This window comes from Piliocolobus tephrosceles, chromosome 21 (assembly GCF_002776525.5).
Source record: "Piliocolobus tephrosceles isolate RC106 chromosome 21, ASM277652v3, whole genome shotgun sequence".
Taxonomy (NCBI): domain Eukaryota; kingdom Metazoa; phylum Chordata; class Mammalia; order Primates; family Cercopithecidae; genus Piliocolobus; species Piliocolobus tephrosceles.
In genome coordinates, this window is record NC_045454.1 from 17259575 (window position 1) to 17278399 (window position 18825).

An 18825-nucleotide genomic window follows, 5' to 3' on the forward strand; every position below is an offset into this window, starting at 1 on the left:
TCGGGTTCACGCCATTCTCCTGCCTCAGCCTCCCCAAGTAGCTGGGACTACAGGTGCCCGCCACCATGCCCAGCTAATTTTTTGTATTTTTTTTTTTTTGTCTGTCACCCAGGCTGTGTCTCTGTCACCCAGGCTGGAGTGCAGTGACTGGATCTTGGCTCACTGCAAGCTCCGCCTCCCGGGTTGACGCCATTCTCCTGCCTCAGCCTCCCCAGTAGCTGGGACTACAGGTGCCCGCCACCTCGCCCGGCTAGTTTTTTTGTATTTTTTAGTAGAGACGGGGTTTCACCGGGTTAGCCAGGATGGTCTCGATCTCCTGACCTCGTGATCCGCCCGTCTCGGCCTCCCAAAGTGCTGGGATTACAGGCTTGAGCCACCGCGCCCGGCCAATTTTTTGTATTTTTAGTAGAGACGGGGTTTCACTGTGTTAGCCAGGATGGTCTCGATCTCTTGACCTTGTGATCCGCCTGCCTCGGCCTCCCAAAGTGCTGGGATTACAGGCGTGAGCCACTGTGCCCTGCCACTTATTTTTGTTTTTGAGATGGAGTCTCACTCAGTCATCCTGGCTAGAGTGCAGTGGCGCGATCTCGGCTCCCTGCAACCTCCACCTCCTGGGTTCAGGTGATTCTCCTGCCTCAGCCTCCCGAGAAGCTGGGACTATAGGTGAGTGTCACCATGCCCGGCTAATTTATTTTTAGTAGAGATGGTATTTCACCACGTTGGCCAGGCTGGTCTCAAACTCCTAGCCTCAAATGATCTGCCTGCCTTGGCCTCCTAAAGTGTTGGGATTACAAGTGTGAGCAATCACGTCTGGCTTTTTTTTTTTTTTTTTTTTGAGTTAAAAAATTGTTTTTTGAGAAGATTTTTCCTTTTTTTTTTTTTTTTTTGTAGAGATGGGGTTTTGCTGTGTTGCCCAGGCAGGTCTTGAACTCATAACCTCAAGCAATCCTCCCATCTTGACCTTCCAAAGTTTTGGGATTACAAGTGTGAGCCAATCACTGCACCCAACCACTTAAAAAATAATAATTTTTTTTAGAGATGGTGTCTCACTCTGTCACCCAAGTTGGAGTGCAGTAGCACAATCATAGCTCACTGCAGCCTCAAACTCCTGGGTTTAGTGATCCTCCCACCTCAGCCTCCTGAGTAGCTACGACTACAGGTGCACATCACTGTGTCCATTTAATTTAAAAAAAAATGTTTTTTGGTAGAGATGGGGTCTTGCTATTTGCCCAGGCAGGTCTGTTTTTGTATTGTTTTGTTTTTTGCCTCGTTTTTTTTTGGAGACAGTCTCGCTCTGTTGCCCAGTCTGGAAGGCAGTAGGGCGATCTCAGCTCACTGCAGCCTCCACCTCCAGGCTTCAAGGGATTCTCCTGCCTCAGCTTCCTGAGTAGCTAGCTGGGAGTACTGGCATGTGCTATCACATCTGTCTAATTTTTTTTTTTTTTTTTTTTAGTTGAAATGGGGTTTCACCCTGTTGGAGAGGCTGGTCTCAAACTCCTTGCCCTAACTGATCCGTCTGTCTTGGCCTCCCAAAATGCTGGGATTACAGGCAACAGCCACCTCGTCCGGCCTAGGACTGATGAGGTGTGACTTAAATGTGGGAGAAACAGGCTTCATCTCTCCGTAGCCCTAATTCTAAAAGCCCAAGGAATTGTGGGCCTAAGCTACCTACAGTTTCCCCCTCACCAAGCCCTCCTCAACCCTCGCAGCACTAGGTAAATGCTTTCATTTTTGGGAGTGGAGGAAATCACTCAATCCCATAAGATAACGAGATAGCGATTAAGTATTTACAGAAGCAAGGTTCACAATGGCCGATGGGCCACTGCCACAGGTATGGTGACATGGCAGAGGTGAGGGCAACATGGAGACTGTGAGGTGGTGTGGCTGCTGTGGCAGAGTATCTGTCCCGATACGAGGTCCATGACGACACCCCGGGAATGACGAGGGCAGCTGGGGAGAGTGACCATGAGGATATGATGAAGGTGACTGGATGAGGGCGAGGGTGACATGGTTGATTATTATTATTATTCTTGAGACTTGAGTATCGCTCTTGTCGCCCAGACTGGAGTGCAATGGCGCGATGTCGGCTCACCCCAACCTCCACCTCCCAGGTTCAAGCCATTCTCCTGCCTCAGCCTCTGGAGTAGCTGGGATTATAGGCATGCACCACCATGCCCCGCCAATTTCGTATTTTTAGTAGAGACGGGGTTTCTCCATGTTGATCAGGCTGGTCTCGAACTCCCGACATCAGGTGATCTGCCCACCTTGGCCTCCCAAAGTACTGGGATTACAGGCGTGAGCCACACTGCACCCGGTGGATGGTGGCATAGTAACAATATTAGCTAAAAACACCATGTCAGGTTGGGCGCTGTGGCTCACGCCTGTAATCCCAGCACTTTGGGAGGCTGAGACGGGCGGATCACGAAGTCAGGAGATCGAGACCATCCTGGCTAACACGGTGAAACCCTGTCTCTACTAAAAATACAAAATTGGCGGGGCATAAAAATTAGCCGGGCGTGGTGGCTGGCGCCTGTAGTCCCAGCTACCCGGGAGGCTGAGGCAGGAGAATGGCGTGAACCCGGGGGGCGGAGCTTGCGGTGAGCTGAGATCGCGCCACTGCACTCCAGCCTGGGCGACAGAGCGAGACTCCGTCTCAAAGAAAAAAAACACCATGTCAAGCTCAACCTGCCACAAGAATAAACTCAGAATTGTCACACTCAGCCCTGATGTGCACGTCCCCATGTGCATTTTGGAGATGAAGCTGGGATTGGAAAGGTGCCATAAGGTAGTCAAGGTATCCAGAGGTGTAGTGGTGGGGCTGGGATTCTGACACACCCCAGGTAATGGGCTGCAGTACCCTGTATGTTATGTGAGCTGTGATACAGGGAAATGACAAAGACACAGAGGGAAGAAAAATAACTGTAAGGCTGGGTGACTCCTTATGGGGAAAGCAGGAAACATGAGGAATGGATGGTGACTGCAGGAGGAACAGTGATGCCAAGGGAGGGACAAAGACATAAGGGGTAATGATGACATAAAGGCTGCATTAGCGCGATTTAAGAAGAGCGATGGGGGCAGTAGCCATGCGAAGGTGACTTAGGGGTACGATGAGGGTTTAAGAGAAATGAGGATTTTATAAAGGAGAAATGGCAACAAAAGCGGGATGCAGGTAACATATGGCGATGACGCATTTAAAGGGAGCGATTACGACCTATGGTGGCAAAGAGGGCTTACGGGGAAGGAAAGCGAGTTAAGGGCACTGATGGCGACTTTAAAGAGGGTGATGGCGACAGAAGGGGAGTTGTGAGGATTTAAGTGGGATGAGACAGAAGGAGAGGAATAGTGACATAAAGGGACCGAGGACGACATAAGGGAGGCGATGCATTATAGCGGGGAGGACAACACGAGCAGGATAGCCGAGGCGCCGCGCCCCTAGATCGCACAGTACCTGCACGCCACGTCTCTCACTCCGGGACCCAGCCCCACACGCACCTTCCAGGATGTATCCCCGCCTGACCGCCCCCATTCGCGCGCAGGCGCACTACTGCTAGACTGCGGGCCCGCGGGGGCCAGGCATGCGCCTTTCTCATTGGCCGCGCCGCTCGCTGGCGTCGGGCGGAGGAGAGCGCCCGGCAAAGGTGGGCGGTCACGTGACGTATACGCCCGCACTCCTGCTGGTGATGGTGAGTGGTCACGTGACGGTTATGGCCGCACTCTCGCTGGTGGCAGCCTGGTGGGCTAGAGCGGCCGCGGGCGGGTCAGTTCAGCTTCCTGCGGTGAGGGGGTGCTTCCGGGGCGGGCAGCCCGGGCCGGGGGTGGAGTGTCTGACAGTTGGCGCCGCCGCGAGGGAGGGCGGGCGGCGCGAGTGGGCGCGGGCCCGGTGGGCCAGGTGAGGCGCGGGCCGGGGGTGGTGGGACTGGGCCGGTTGCGGTAGGGACGGGTGGCGTCCGGGGCTCTGGACTGAGTTCGGGCTCCACTGTACGGCTTCGGACGTACGATTTGTTTCTCTGAGCCTCAGTTTCCTCCCCTGTGGAATGGGGGTTACAATCTGACTGTATCACCGGTTTTATAAATGGGAGTGAGAAGTCAGGTCGTGTACGTTGGATCCCTTAGCTCAGCGCCTCCGCATAACACTCACTTCGTTACTATACTATTATTGTTAGTATTGATGTTTGCGCTTAGTATGAAAAATTGTTGGGTTTGGAAGCCGTCGGATTTTGGTTCAAGTCCCGCTCCACTGTGAGGCAGTGGGGCCTGTGTCTTCGCTTCCTTGAACCCCTTTTTTTCTCATCTGCACAGTGAGAGCAGATAGTCCCAGTATCATAGGGTCGTCTTGAGGATTCTGACGAAGTGTGTGTGTGTAGAGATTTTAAGCGGAGGGGCTGGCACAGTGAGAGCTCGCGGATTGGGACTATAATGATAATGATTCTGAGAGTCATTGGTGTAGCTGGAAATTCCAGGGAGGTAGGGGGAGAAAGCTCAGGGAGAGCAATAGGAAAAACTTAGGACTGGAGCCGAGAAAATCGACATCCTGCCACTTACTATTTGACCAATTTTGCTGAGTCCTGAAGTATTAGTTTTTTTCTTTTTCTTGATTGTGACTAGTGCATTTTTTCCCCAGTAAATTAATTTGAGAGGCAAATTTGCATTGCTGTCTTCTTCTTTTTTGAGACCGAGTTTCTGTCTTGTTGCCCAGGCTGGAGTGCGATCTTGCTCACCGCAACCTCCGGCTCCCGGGTTCAAGTGATTCTCCTGCCTCAGCCTCCCGAGTAGCTGGGATTACAGGCATGCGCCACCACGCCCTGCTAATTTTTTTTGTATTTTAGTAGAGATGGGGTTTCTCCGTGTTGGTCAGGCTGGTCTCGAACTTCTGACTTCAGGTGATCCGCCCGCCTCGGCCTCCCAAAGTGCTGGGAGCCACCGTGCCCGGCGCATTGCCGTCTTCAATGAAAAACTAGCATTGCTGACCATGAGAGGAAGGAAAAGTTCAGGTAAAATTCAATGGAAACTCAACAGCCCGTTACATTGTACTCTGAAATGGAAAGATAATTGAAAAAGGAATACTACATATTCCCTTTGAATAGGAATACTGTTCAGAACTTGTACTGTGTGATTACCTGTTGTCAGATCCCATCGACCTCTATCAAGTTGTCCTTATACTTGTTCCCAGCTCACCCTTTGAATACAACTAGCATTAAGTCAGTGACTGTCCGTCCCACTGTTTCCCTAGATCACTGAAGATTTGTTTTATTTGATGCACTCTTAACATCGCACTTACCACCTGCTGTGCATCTTCGTTCTAAGGACTCTGTTTATTAACTCGTTTAATCCCTGTAACACCGTTAAGAATGGGTCCTTGGCTGGGTGCGGTGGCTCACACCTGTAATCCCAGCATTTTGGGGGCCAAGGCGGGCGGATCATGACATCAGGAGATCGAGACCATCCTGGCTAACATGGTGAAACCCTGTCTCTACTAAAAATACAAAAAATTAGCTGGGCGTGGTGGTGGTAATCCCAGCTACTTGGGAGACTGAGGCAGGAGAATTGCATGAACCTGGGAGGCAGAGGTTGTAGTGAGCCGAGATCACACTGCTGCACTCCAGCCTGGGTGACAGAGTGGGACTCCATCTCAAAAACAACAACAACAACAAAAAATCCTTTTTAAAATTTTGAGATGGTGTTTTTTTATTTTTATTTTTTATTATTTATTTTATTTATTTTTGTTTTGAGACAAGGTCTCACTCTGTAGCTCAGGCTGGAGTGCAGTGGTGCGATCTGGGATCACTGCAACCTCTGCCTCCCGGGCTCAAGCAATTCTCCTGCCTCAGCCTCCTGAGTACTAGGATTGCAGGTGTCCACCACCATGCCTGGCTAATTTTTGTAGAGGTGGGGTTTCACTATGTTGGCCAGGCTGGTCTCGAACTCCTGACCTCGTGATCCACCTGCCTTGGCTTCCCAAGGTGCTGGAATTATAGGCATGAGCCACCGTGCTGGCCAGGAATGGGTACTCTCACTTTTTTTTTTTTTTTTTGAGATGGAGTCTCACTGTTGCCCAGGCTGGAGTATAGTGGTGCAGTTTCGGCTCACTGCAGCCTCTGGAGTGCAGTGGTGTGATCTCGGATCACTGCAACCTTTGCCTCCTGGGTTCAAGCGGTTCTCCTGCCTCAGCCTCCCGAGTGGCTGGGACCACAGGCACCCGCCACCACACCCAGCTAATTTTTGTATTTTTGGTAGAGACAGGGTTTCACCATATTGCTGGGATTAACCACCACACCCGGCTAATTTTTTGTATTTTTAGTAGAGGCAGAGTTTCACCATGTTGGCCAGGCTAGTCTCAAACTCCTGACCTTGTAATCCACCCGCCTTGGCCTCCCAAAGCGTTGGGATTACAGGCATGAGCCACTGTGCCCAGCCACCTTTCTTTTCTTTTGTTTTTCTTTTTCTTTTTTTTTGAGGCAGAGTCTCGCTCTGTTGTCCATGCTGGAGTGAAGTGGCATAATCTTGGCTCACTGCAACCTCTGCCCCGCCCGGGTTGAAGCGATTCTCTCACCTTAGCCTCCCGAGTAGCTGGGATTACAGGCATGCGCTACCATGCCCGGCTAATTTTTGTATTTTTAGTAGAGATGGGCCTTCACCATATTGGCCAGGCCAGGAGGTCAGGTTGGTTTCGAACCCCTGACCTCAGGTGATCCACCCGCCTCGGCCTCCCAAAGTGCTGGGATTACAGGCATGAGCCGACATGCCTGGCTTTTTTTTTTTTTTCCCCTTTTTTCAACAGTGACAGGGTCTCACTGTATCGTCCAGGCTGGCCTCAAAATCCTGGGCTCCAGAGATCCTTCTGCTTTGGCCTCCCAAAATGCTGGGACTACAGGTGTGAGTCACCATACCCGGCCTTATCATTCTTATGGTGCAGTTGAGGAAGTGAGGTCAGAAAGGTTAAGCTACTTGTCCAGAGTCAGGATTAGGACATGGTAAAATTGGGATTTGGATACAGTTCTTCTAAAGGCTTAGCACATGGAGCCTGGTATGTGGTAATTCCTTGAGTTTTGGGAGCTGCCATCTTTAAAAATGACTATTATTATAATTTTCCTTATTCAGAAAGTCAGTGCTGGAGATGGGCTTTTAGGATTGTGGAGAGAGGAAATTGAATCCAGTAGGGTCTGTAGCACTTGGGGAAGAATACCAATACTTAAAGGATTCTGGTTAGCATTAACTGAGACATTGAAAAACATACCATAGTACCTGGCTTGTAGGAATCCCTCAATCGGCATGAACCATAGCCATTGGACTGCCTGGGGTCCAAGTCCTGCTGCTGCCTTTACTTGCTGTATGATCTTGAACTCCTAGGCTCAAGGGATCCTCCTGCCCCTAAAGTACTGGGATGACAGGCCTGAGCCACTGCGCCCAGCCTTTTGCTGTGTGATCTTGGACCTGCCATTCTCATCTGTAACTTGGGACTCATTTTTCCATTTTTCTGAGGGTGGTTGTGAGGAGTCACTGAGAAGTGTATATGCTCAGTTCCTGGTGCATAGTAAACACGCAGTGGGAGTTACTCCATGGGCATCAGAATCAGGAAGAACTTGTTTTTGAATCCCAATAAGGTTAGTTGCTAGATGTGCCATTTGACAAATGACTGCACCTCAATGAGTTGGGGTTTTTCATCCGTAAAAACAAGGCTAATAATAGTCCTCACTCACTGAGCTGTTGGGATGCATCTGCATGATGCTTGGCCCTGGTCCTGATGCATAGTTATTGCTTGGTTTGTGAGATGTTCTGTCTGACTTACTGAGACCTCTCCGTGCTCTGTTCTTTGAGAGATGCGTGTTGTATTTTCTTTTCTTTTTTTTTTTTTTTTGAGACAGAGTCTTGCTCTGTCACCCAGGCTAGAGTGCAGTGGCGCGATCTCAGCTCCCTGCAACCTCTGCCTCCCGGGTTCAGGCGATTCTCCTGCCTCAGCCTGCGGAGTAGCTGGAATTACAGGCACCCACCATCACGCCCAGCTAATTTTTGTATTTTAGTAGAGATGGGTTTTCACCATGTTGGCCAGGCTGGTCTCAAACTCCTGGTCTCAGGTGATCCACCCGCCTCAATCTCCCAAAATGCTGGGATTACAGGCATAAGCCACTGTGCCTGGCCTGTGTTGTCTTTGGCCAGTGGTAAAATTCAGAAGGGAAATTGGATCTAAGAGTGTTGAGTACAGGACAGAGTGATGTCTGTGGTCATACTCATCAATAAGAGATTGAGCAGAAGACCAGGTGCCTGTAATCCCAGCACTTTGGGGAACTGATGTGGGCAGATCACTTGAGGTCAGGAGTTCGAGACCAGCCTGACCAACATGGTGAAACCCCATCTCTACTAAAAATACAAAAATTAGCTGGGTGTGGTGGCGGGTGCCTGTGGTCCCAGCTACTCGGGAGGCTGAGGCTGGAGAACCGCTTTAACCCAGGAAGCGAAGGTTGCAGTGAGCCGAGATCACGCCACTGCACTCCAGCCTGGGCGACAGAGTGACACTTTGTCTCAAAAAAAAAAAAAAAAAAAATCGAGCAGAAGCCAGGGAAGGGCAAGATTAACAATGCTGAGGATAGAGAAGAGAGTCTCATATGTGGGGACTTAGGGAAAGGTCACGAAGTAGATGGCAGTGGAGCAGAAGGAAGGAGAGGTTGCCAGGAGGAGACAGGCATTCCAGGCACAGGTGACATCCTCTAAAAATGGGAGGCCGGCAAAGCACCTGTGTGGGGAAGGAGGCCTGGAGGATGAGACCAGGCACAACACCTCCAGGGTGCTTAGTAGGCACCAAGCACTGTCTCAAGTGCTTTTATTCATAGAAACTCATCTAGCTTTTACAGCAGTTCCCTAAGGTAAGTCATGTTTGCACCCTCCCAATTCACAAATGGGGACACCATGGCCCGACTGGTGAAGTCACTTGCCGAGATCACACAGCTCATAAGTGGTAGAGCTGGATTTGAACCCTACAGTCTGGTTGCAGAGTTCTTACTCTTGACCACTCCATTATACCATCAAAATCTGTTAGGGGATGGGACAGATTTTATGGGGTTGTAAGCAGGAAGGTTCTGGGACAGAGGGCTTCTGCACCTCATGGAGGGGTGAGGGAGGATCAGTACTGGGGGCTGCGGTAGATAGAAGGGAGCAGAGTGAGGGGAGAGGGCAGAGGACCCAGGTCAGGGAAGAGGCAGAGGGCTAAGTAGGAAGTTTTGGCTAGGGCAGTGTGGGCCCCATGATCTTGGAGTCGGATAGCGTTGAATCAGCACATGAAAAAGTTACTTCCTTTAGTTCCCATTCAACACTGCTTTTAATGGAGATAGTCTCCATTGGTGCTAAAATGTCTTTAACACCACCTTTCTCCCATCTGGTAATGTAAGGGAAAATTGGTTTTCCATGTCTTCTCTGGGACGCCTCATGATCAGGTCACCACTTCTGTGACCTGTCTCCTCCCAATGCCCTCCCTGCTCGCTCCACTGCAGCCACACTGGCTCCTTGCTTTCCCTCCAGCATGCCGATGAGCCACTGGCTCAGGGCGCTGGACTTGCTGTACCTTCTTCTGGAACACTTTTCTCTGTAAAACCACACGGCTCATTGCTTCCCTCCCTTTAGCTCTCTAAATGTTGCTTTAGGTCTTCCCTAATCACTCTGTTGAAAATTACAACCACTCCCTTCCCAGGTCCTCCATGTCTTCTCCATGGCACTAAAGGCTTCCTAAATACTAAACTAACTGTTTGGCTTGTTTACTCTCTGTCTCCCCTGTCGCCTGTACCCAACTAGCTGCTAAGTTCCATGGCTTTGTTCACCTTGGTATCCCTAAGAGTGCCTTACACATAGTAGGTTCTCAGTGAATAGGGTTTTGGGTTTGTTTGTTTGAAGACAAGTGCAGTAGTGAGAAAGGGAGAAATAGTAGAATAAGGAGTTCCATCTGTAAAGGACTATGAACAGTCAATTGAGATAATTCATTACCTTTGGACCAGCCTGTTTTTTTTTTTTTTTTGAAACAGGGTCTTGCCATGTTGTCCAGGCTGGTCTTCAACTCCTGGCCTCAATTGATCCTACCATCTTGGCCTCCCAAAGTGCTGGGATTACAGGCATGAGCCAGCACGCTTGGTTGGTATTTATTGCTAAAGTTTTGGCCAGAAGTGTCTTATTTCTGTTGCACTCCTTTTCCAGCCAACCTTTTGGGTGTGTAGGAATGGAACTGTGGACATTTGCTGTCCCTGGGCCTTGTCTCAGGCACAAGCGATGATGGTGGTGGCAGCTCTGTCCCAGGCTGACTTCCTGCCAGCTGCTCCAGGCTATTCCTGGGTGGTGAGCCTGTAGCCCAGGAACGTTCCTCTGGCATGCAGGCAGACAGGCACAGGAGAGGGACAAACACTCATAGCCGGCAGCAACTCATGGGCCCTCTCCTCTCTTCTCTTTCAGGCTCCAGGGAGCAGTGTCAGGGCCAGGGAGACGATGGTCTCCGTGACTATGGGTGAGTCTGTGGCCTTCTCTCCAGGGCCCCCTCTCCCCACTGCCCTTTTTGAGGTATGGCCTTGGTGGGGGACAATGGGGTTGGGGAGGGAGGGCTGGGTCACTGGCAGGAACAGCTGTACTCTGAGGACTGTGGCAGGGTGGGGCTGGAACTGCTTGAGGCCTGCCTGCCTCCTCGCCGGATCTCTCTCCTGACTGTATAGTTTAGCTGTGAAGAACGTGGGTTATGAAGTCCAGCAGGTCTCCCACGTGGCCTCACAGAGCCTTGGTTTTCTCACCTGTGAAATAGAAATGATATTCCCACGTCCTGGGATTAAGGAGATTATAGCATGTAAAAGCTTGGGCGTAGTTCTAAACAAACCTTAGGTGTTGTTATTATCACAAGCCTTAAGCTCTGTATTTGGGGATTGCTAAGGCACAGAGATTAGTTGGTGGCTTTAAGTATATTATATATATATAATTTTTTGAGATGGAATTTCACTCTTGTTGCCCAGGCTGGAGTGCAGTGGCACGATCTTGGCTCACTGCAACCTCCACCTCCCAAGTTCAAGTGATTCTCCTGCCTCAGCCTCCCAAGAAGCTGGGATTACAGGCGTGTGCCACCACACCCAGCTAATTTTTGTATTTTTAGTAGGGACAGGGTTTCACCATGCTGGCCAGGCTGGTCTCGAACCCCTAACCTCAGGTGATCTGCCCTCTTCGGCATCCCTAAGTGCTGGGATTACAGGCATGAGCCATCATACCTGGCCCATAAAATATATTTGTATAGTTTTAAGAGTAATTAAGAAGCAAAGTCTGAGTAGATCTTTTTTTTTTTTTTTTTTTTTTTGAGACAGTCTCACACTTTGTTGCCCATGCTGGAGTGCAGTGGTGTAATCTCGGCTCACTGCACCCTCCGCCTCCCAGGCTTAGGTGATCCTCCCATCTCAGCCTCCTGAGTAACTGGGACTATAGGGATGCACCATCATGCCCAGCTAATTTTTATATTTTTTGTAGAGATGGGGTTTCGCCATGTTGCCCAGGCTGGTCTTGAACTCCTGTGCTGGAGAGATCCTCCTGCCTCAGCCTCCCAAAGTGCTAGGATTACACAGGTGAGCCACTGCACCTGGCCTGTATTCCTTTTTTTTTTGAGACAGAGTCTTGCTCTGTCACCAGGCTGGAGTGCAGTGGCATGATCTTGGCTCAGTGCAACCTCTGCCTCCCGGGTTCAAGTGATTCTCCTGCCTCAGCCTCCCGAGTAGCTGGGACTACAGGCGCACACCACCACGCCCAACTAATTTTTGTATTTTTAGTAGAGACGAGGTTTCATCATGTTGGCTGGGATGGGCTCGATCTCTTGACCTTGTGATCCACCTGCCTCAGCCCCCCAAAGTGCTGGGATTACAGACGGGAGCCACCCCGCCTAGCTGCCTGTATTCTTTATAATTCCATTCATATAAAGCATAGAAGCAGGCAGAATCAGTCTATTTTGTTAGAAGGTGGTGGTTGCATCTGGGAAGGAGTGAGTAGAGACTCCAAACGGAATATAAGGGGTTCTGAGGTGTTAGAAATATCTCATTTCTTGATTTGGGTGCTGATTACATAGGTGTGTCTGATTTAGGAAGATCTATTGACTTGTGCACTTTTTTTGCATGTACATTATAGTTCCGTAAAAAGATTGAGAAATCCAAACCCTGTTACCCATCCAGATCAAAAAAAGAGAATATTGTCAGCCCTATGAGAGTCCTACCCCAATCACACTCCCCTCCCTTCTCCGTATGGAATAAACCATTTTGTGAACGTCTTTTCTTGCCTTACCAATTTTTTTTTTTTTAACAATGGAGTTTCGCTTTTGTTGCTTAGGCTGGAATGCAATGGTGTGATCTCGGCTCACCGCAACCTCTGCCTCCCGGGTTCAAGCGATTCTCCTGCCTCAGCCTCCGGTTCGAGTAGCCGGGATTACAGGCATGCCCCACCATGCCTCACTAAATTTGTATTTTTAGTAGAGATGGCGTTTCTCTATGATGGTCAGGCTGGTCTCAAACTCCTGACCTCAGGTGATCCACCTGCCTCGGTCTCCCAAAGTGCTGGGATTACAGGTGTAAGCCACCGCTCCTGGCCTTCCTTGCGTTTATAGTTGTATTATCAATGGGACATTCCTATTCTATAGACTTTGGTTTTTAAATTACATGAATGAAATCGTACCTTGTGTTCTTTTGTATCTGGCTTCTTTTGCTCAACATAATGTCTAAGGGTGATCTATGTTGACTTTCTTTTCACTGCTGTATAGTATTTCACCTTGAGAGTGACCACCATGTGTTTATCAATGCTGCTGTCAGTGGATATTGCATTATTACTGGGTTGGAGCTATTACAGACAAACTACTGTGAATATTCTTGTACGTGTCTCCTGGTGTGTGCAAAAAGCCACATCTCATTGGTTCCAAGACTCACATCATTGCAGAACTTAACATTTCTGAAGTAGGGGTATATCTTACTGCCGGTGCCTTATGACAGTTTAGTTGACTGCATATTTTCCTTCCTTAGCAATACATGAAATGATGGTGTGTGCTGAACGTGGGGACTCTTTCAATTCCTCAAATACTGGGTTTCAGTAATCTCTTGGTTAAATTCACAGGCTTTGGCTGGTCCCTGTGAACTGATTGGTCTTTACAACTAATTGATCACAACCAGTTACAGATTTACTTGTTCCTTCTCCTTTCCCACTGCTTCACTTGACTAACCTTAAAATCAGTCAGTCAATTAATCAATCACAGGCTTTGGCTCAGAGAGCTACCTCCAACCTATGTGGTATTTTTTCTCCCCTTAATAACAGCTTAGTTTAGGTATAATTCATTTATCATACGTTTTACCTAGTAAGGTGTTCAATTCGATGGTTTTTATATTCTCTGTTCACAGAGTTGTGCAGCCATCACCATAATCAATTTTAAAACATCTTGATCACTCTCTCTTGAAACCCCATACCTTAGCAGGGTGTTGTGGCTCACGCCAGTAATCCCAGCACTTTGGCAGGCTGAGGCAGGTGAATCGCTTGAGTCCAGGAGTTTGAGACCAGCCTAGGCAACATGGTGAAACTCTGTCTCTATAAAAAATATAAAAAATTGCCGGGCGCTGTGGCTCACGTCTGTAATCCCAGCACTTTGGGAGGCCGAGGAGTGTGGATCACGAGGTCAGGAGTTTGAGACTAGCCTGACCAACATGGTGAAACCCCGTCTCCTAAAAATACAAAAATTAACCAGGTATGGTGGTACGTGCCTGTAATCCCAGCTACTTGGGAGGCTGAGGCAGGATAATCGCTTGAACCCAGAGGTGGAGGTTACAGTGAGCCGAGATTGCACCTCTGCACTCCAGTCTGGGTGACAGAGTGAAACTCCATCTCAAAAAAAAATGTGTGTATATATATGTAACTTGTGTGTGTATATATACAAAAAAATAGCTAGGCCTGGTGGCATGCGTCTGTAGTTTAACTACTTGGGAAACTGAGGTGGGAAGATTGCTTGAGCCCAGGAGGTTGAGACGGCAGTGAGCTATGATTGTGCCACTGCACTCTGGCCTAGGAGACAGAGGGAGACCCTGTCTCAAAAAAATTAAAACCCCATACCCATTAGCAGTCACTTCCCCTGTCCTCCTAGCAACTACTAATCTACTTTCTCTTTAGATTTGCCTGTTCTAGACATTTCATATACATGGAATCATTATGTGGTGCTTTTTGATAGTTAGAGATGCATGCTTCTGGCCAGTGGGACCCAGGGCTCTATGGCTTAGCAGGTGGATAGTGCCTGTGCAACATAGGGAAATGGTACCCCTTTCCTGTGGCCTGGTGGAGGAAATCCTAAGGACATGAGCTCCTCGCCAGCCTCGGTCCCCAAGGGCCAATCAGCACCCTGGGTAACTGGCCTGTGGCTGGCTGGGCAGGGGCCTCCTTGGAGATGTGACCCATGGGGCTTCACCTGAGCCCCGCACTGCCACTCATGTAACACCTGACCCACAGTGTGTCTCTTTCCCTGCTCTGAGTCTCTATTGTCTTAAAAGCAAAATGGGTGAGGTAATAACAGGTTGCTTCTATTCTAAAATAGCATGGATTGTTGGATGTACTGAGAAAGAAAAACAGTTTGCTAATTAAACCATGGCACACCATCAATCATGAAGTAGATCCTAGTTTCGGAGATGTCAAAATGTGAAAACGAAAGTTCTGCTTTGAATCAGTATTCTTAGCTACCTCCTGGCCTGGCAGGCTGGGGTTTGAGGGTCAAACCCACCAAGAAGCCAAGAACATTTAGAAAGAATAAAGTTCATAGGTGGGGTCTGCCTGGTCTTGGCCGTGGCTCTGTGTTTAGTGGTGATGGGAGTAATAGTAATAATAATAATAATAATAATAATAATAATAGCTGACATGATTTGAGGATATCCTCTGGGTTACGCGTCATTTAAAGCCTTTTATATGGAGTTTCTCATTGAGTCTGCACAGTGGCCCAAGGACACTGGTGCTGTTATCACTAAAATCTCAGCTACACAAGGGCTGGGACTTCATCTTGTGCCTTGTCGTATCTCCAGTGCGTAGGACAGGACCTGTCCTTTGCCAAATGCTGGGTTAACACTTGTCAAATCTGTTATCCCGGGTTTACAGATGAGGAAACCAAGGCACCAAGAGTTAACTTACCCACAGTGCCTCCATAGGGAAATCGCAGGGTTAGGATTCGAACCCAAGCTCCGAAGTCCATGTTAGTAACTTCTGTGCCTCTCTCTGAGGGAGGTTTGCTACTGTGGCGGGTAGGGGGCTTGCCAAGGCTCATGGGGTGGCTCTGTGACGCTTCTTTTCCATCACAGAGGATGACCTGTGGATCCTGTCATCCTCTGGGCCTAGGCTGGCTGATGGGGACTGGGACAGAGAACCCAGAGTCCCAGTTACCCTTCATCAGTCATGGGCCCAGCATGTGTAGTGATGCAGAGAGCCAGCCCTGGGGCGGGGTGGAGCTGTAAGGAGAAAGGCTGTGGTAAGGGTTTGGGAGCTCTGCCCCTTGTTTAGCATTGTGGCTTGGGATGGGTTGCCCAACCTTTCCCTGCCTCATTTTCCTCGGCAGCTCAGGGGAGTCTTAATACTGCTTAACTCACAGGGTCAGGAAGGCTCAGTTCCTTCATGTGTGTGTGGAGCACTCCACGCAGGGTCTGGCATGGGATGAGCATTTAATTTGTGGGAGCTGCTGTGATTGTGGTTTTGCTAATGCTATTCTCTAAAGAGGATGGTGTGAATAATGAGCCCTGTCCAACCCCACAGCCACTTCCGAGTGGATCCAGTTCTTTAAGGAAGCCGGCATTCCTCCAGGACCTGCTGTCAATTATGCTGTGATGTTTGTGGATAATAGGTGAGGAGGCGGAACTTGGGGATGGGGTGGTGGGGAGATGACTGGCCCACCTGGGGCCTCACCACTGACCTTCCCCTGCAGGATTCAGAAGAGCATGCTGCTGGATCTCAATAAGGAGATCATGAATGAGCTGGGCGTGACCGTGGTGGGCGACATCATTGCCATTCTCAAGCATGCCAAAGTGGTGCACCGTCAGGTGGGTGCTGTGCCCAGCCCCTCTGTCTCTGGGTTTGGCATGGCGGTGGAGGGTCAGTTGCAGAGCCAATGGGAGGCCTGGAAGCAGAGGCAGGCCGACCCAGGTTCCAGGGCTGGTTTGGCCATTTGCTGTGTGACACTGGGCACATGGTCCAACCTCTCTGAGTTGTATTTTCTGCATCTGTGAAAGAGAGGCAAACCTGGCTGGACGCAGTGGTTCATACCTGTAATCCCAGCACTTTAGGAGGCCGAGGCGGGTGGATCACGAGGTCAGGAGATCAAGACCATCCTGGCTAACACGGTGAAACCCCGTCTCTACTAAAAATACAAAAAATTAGCTGGGCATGGTGGCGGGCACCTGTAGTCCCAGCTGCTTGCAAGGCTGAGGAAGGAGAATGGCGTGAACCTGAGAGGTGGAGCTTGCAGTGAGCTGAGATCATGCCACTGCACTCCAGCCTGGGCGACAGAGTGAGACTCCGTCTCGAGAAAAAAAAAAAAAGAAAGGGAGACAAGCCTATCTTGAAGGGGGGTTGTATTTTTTTTTTTTTTTTTTTGAGACAGTGTCTTGCCATGTTGCCCAAGCTGGTCTTGAACTCCTGGGCTCAGGCCATCCTCCTGCCTCAGTCTCCCAAAATACTGGGATTTAAGGCATGAGCTACTGTGCCCAGTCCTGGTTGTGAGTATTAAGTTATGTGAAGTACTAGCACAGTGGAAACTGCCTGTATTCGGGTCCCTCTATGATAACTTATTGCTGCTTTACATCTTCCTTGTGATAATTATTATCTCCAGGATAGCAGCTTCCTATGTGGGGCCCAGATGGCAGCCTGGCTCACAGCCTGGGTGTTCCAGTCTTGACACCTCCACTTACAGTGACCCACCTTCCTGGATCTCTTTGAAATGGGCTTTTCACACAGCCTGTTGCTAGTATGGCTATGGCCACCTACCAGATAGTATACGTGGCCCTGAGCACCAGACCTAGAGTGTTGGACTCATTAAGTGATTAATATAATAGCTAACACCAAGCACTTGCTGTGACCTGCCAGGCACTGTCTCCATCCCTCCCTCCCTCCCTTTCTTTCCTCCCTCCCTCCCTCCCTTCCTCCCTTCCTTCACTTGTTTATTATTTATTTTTGAGACAGGGTCTCACTCCATTGCCCAGGCTGGAGTGCAGTGGCGTGATCTCAGCTCACTGCAACCTCTGCCTCCCGGGTTCAAGTGATTCTCCCACCTCAGCCTCCTGAGTAGCTGGGATTATAGGCATGTGACCCTGTGCCTGGCCTCTTTATTTTATTTTATTTTATTGAGACAAAATCCCACCCTGTTGCCTAGGCTGGAGTGTAGTGATGCTGTTTTGGCTCACTGCAGCCTTCACCTCCCGAGTTCAAGAGATTCTCGTACCTCAGCCCCCCCAGTGATTGGGATTACAGGCATGCGCCACCATGCCCAGCTATTTTTTGTAATTTTGGTAGAGATGGGGTTTTGCCATGTTGCCCAGGCTGGTCTTGAACTCCTGGCCTCAGGTGATCCACCTCCCCCGGCCAAAAGGCTGGGATTACAAATGTGAGCCACCATACCTGGCCATCTTTCATCTATTTTCGAGACAGGGTCTCACTCTGTCACCCAGGGTAGAGTACAGTGGTACAATCACAGCTTACTGCAGCCTCAAACTCCTGGGCTCAAGTGATTCTACCACCTTAGCCCTGAATAGCTGGGACTACATGCACTACAGGTGCATGACACCCTGCTTGGCTAATTTTTTAATTTTTCTAGAGATAAGGGTCTGACTATTGGCCAGGCTGGTCTTAAACTCCTGACCTCAGGTGATCCACCTGCCTTGGCCTCCCAAAGTGCTGGGATTACAGGCTTGAATCACCACACCTGGCCTATTTTGTCAATGACCATGATAGTTTTGCAGTGTACTGGTCAGATATTTTATAGAGTGTCCCTCAGTTTGGAGGTGTCTGATGCTTTCTTATGGTTAGGAGTAAAATGTGTTAGAATCTTCTCTATCAGTCAGGTGTTGATCCTCGTGGTGTTGCTTAGATCTCTAGGTCCATGCATGATTCTTCTGTGGTGACCCAGGTGCCTGTTCTTTTTTTATAGGACATGTGCAAAGCTGCCACTGAGTCAGTGCCCTGCAGCCCCAGCCCCCTTGCAGGCGAGATTCGCCGTGGCACTAGTGGTGAGTCCTAAGTATTCAGGCCTCTTTTCTTTGATTCTTTTACCCTGTCAGTGAAGGGGACACGTCTGGCCGTCCCATCCCTGCCCGTAATTTGCAAAGGTAGAAACAAAGCCATCGGAGGCACTCTTACTCTTCTCTTAGGGGAAAAAAAAAACTGGGTAGTGAATGGCTATACACACAGTCAATTGTCATCCGTAGTCGTTAAGTTCTGTAAAGTCAACGTGTACACTTAGTGAATTCTTAGCTCCTAGACGAAATACAGAGCAATTTGCTCCTATGGAAAATACTAGGTTAGGGTCCTGCAAGCCTGTAGTCAAATATATAGCTTTATTTTATGTGTGTCTTCTTTTAAAAGCACTGTAGTTAATATATAATGTTGATTTCAGTAACCGGGAACTTATACAGCAACACTGTAACTCATTCCTGCATGATGCTTATCTCACACACACATTTTTTTTGATCAGGTACATCATACCCTTCTTGCATTTAGGAACCCAGACAGCACTTCAGCAGGGCCTACCCAAAGATGTGGATGTAAAATATTTTTTGAGGGCCATTTTATTTATTTATTTATTTATTTATTTATTTATTTATTTATTTATTTATT

General features: G+C 49.1%; 2 protein-coding genes across 16 annotated transcripts in view; one reads left to right on the top strand and one right to left on the bottom strand.

Moving 5' to 3' along the window:
* Positions 1 to 3816, bottom strand: part of PLD3 (phospholipase D family member 3) — a 42720-nt gene extending 38904 nt beyond the window's left edge. For 3 of the 7 annotated variants that reach the window (XM_023229122.2, XM_023229121.2, XM_023229120.2), the window contains exon 1: positions 3449 to 3603. The gene's annotated coding sequence lies outside the window, so the exon portion shown is untranslated. Of the gene's footprint in view, positions 1 to 3448 lie in introns of all 7 variants that reach the window. The other 4 variants (XM_023229119.3, XM_023229123.1, XM_023229118.2 and 1 more) reach the window with 4 other exon arrangements.
* Positions 3693 to 18825, top strand: part of C21H19orf47 (chromosome 21 C19orf47 homolog) — a 27726-nt gene continuing 12593 nt past the window's right edge. Inside the window, exons 1-6 of one of the 9 annotated variants that reach the window (XM_023229130.2) lie at positions 3838 to 3889; positions 4881 to 4991; positions 10429 to 10480; positions 15754 to 15841; positions 15923 to 16037; positions 18140 to 18218. In XM_023229130.2, coding sequence (XP_023084898.1) covers positions 10462 to 10480; positions 15754 to 15841; positions 15923 to 16037; positions 18140 to 18218 — 301 coding nt within the window. In that variant the 5' untranslated portion in view covers positions 3838 to 3889; positions 4881 to 4991; positions 10429 to 10461. The other 8 variants (XM_023229129.2, XM_023229124.3, XM_023229126.3 and 5 more) reach the window with 8 other exon arrangements.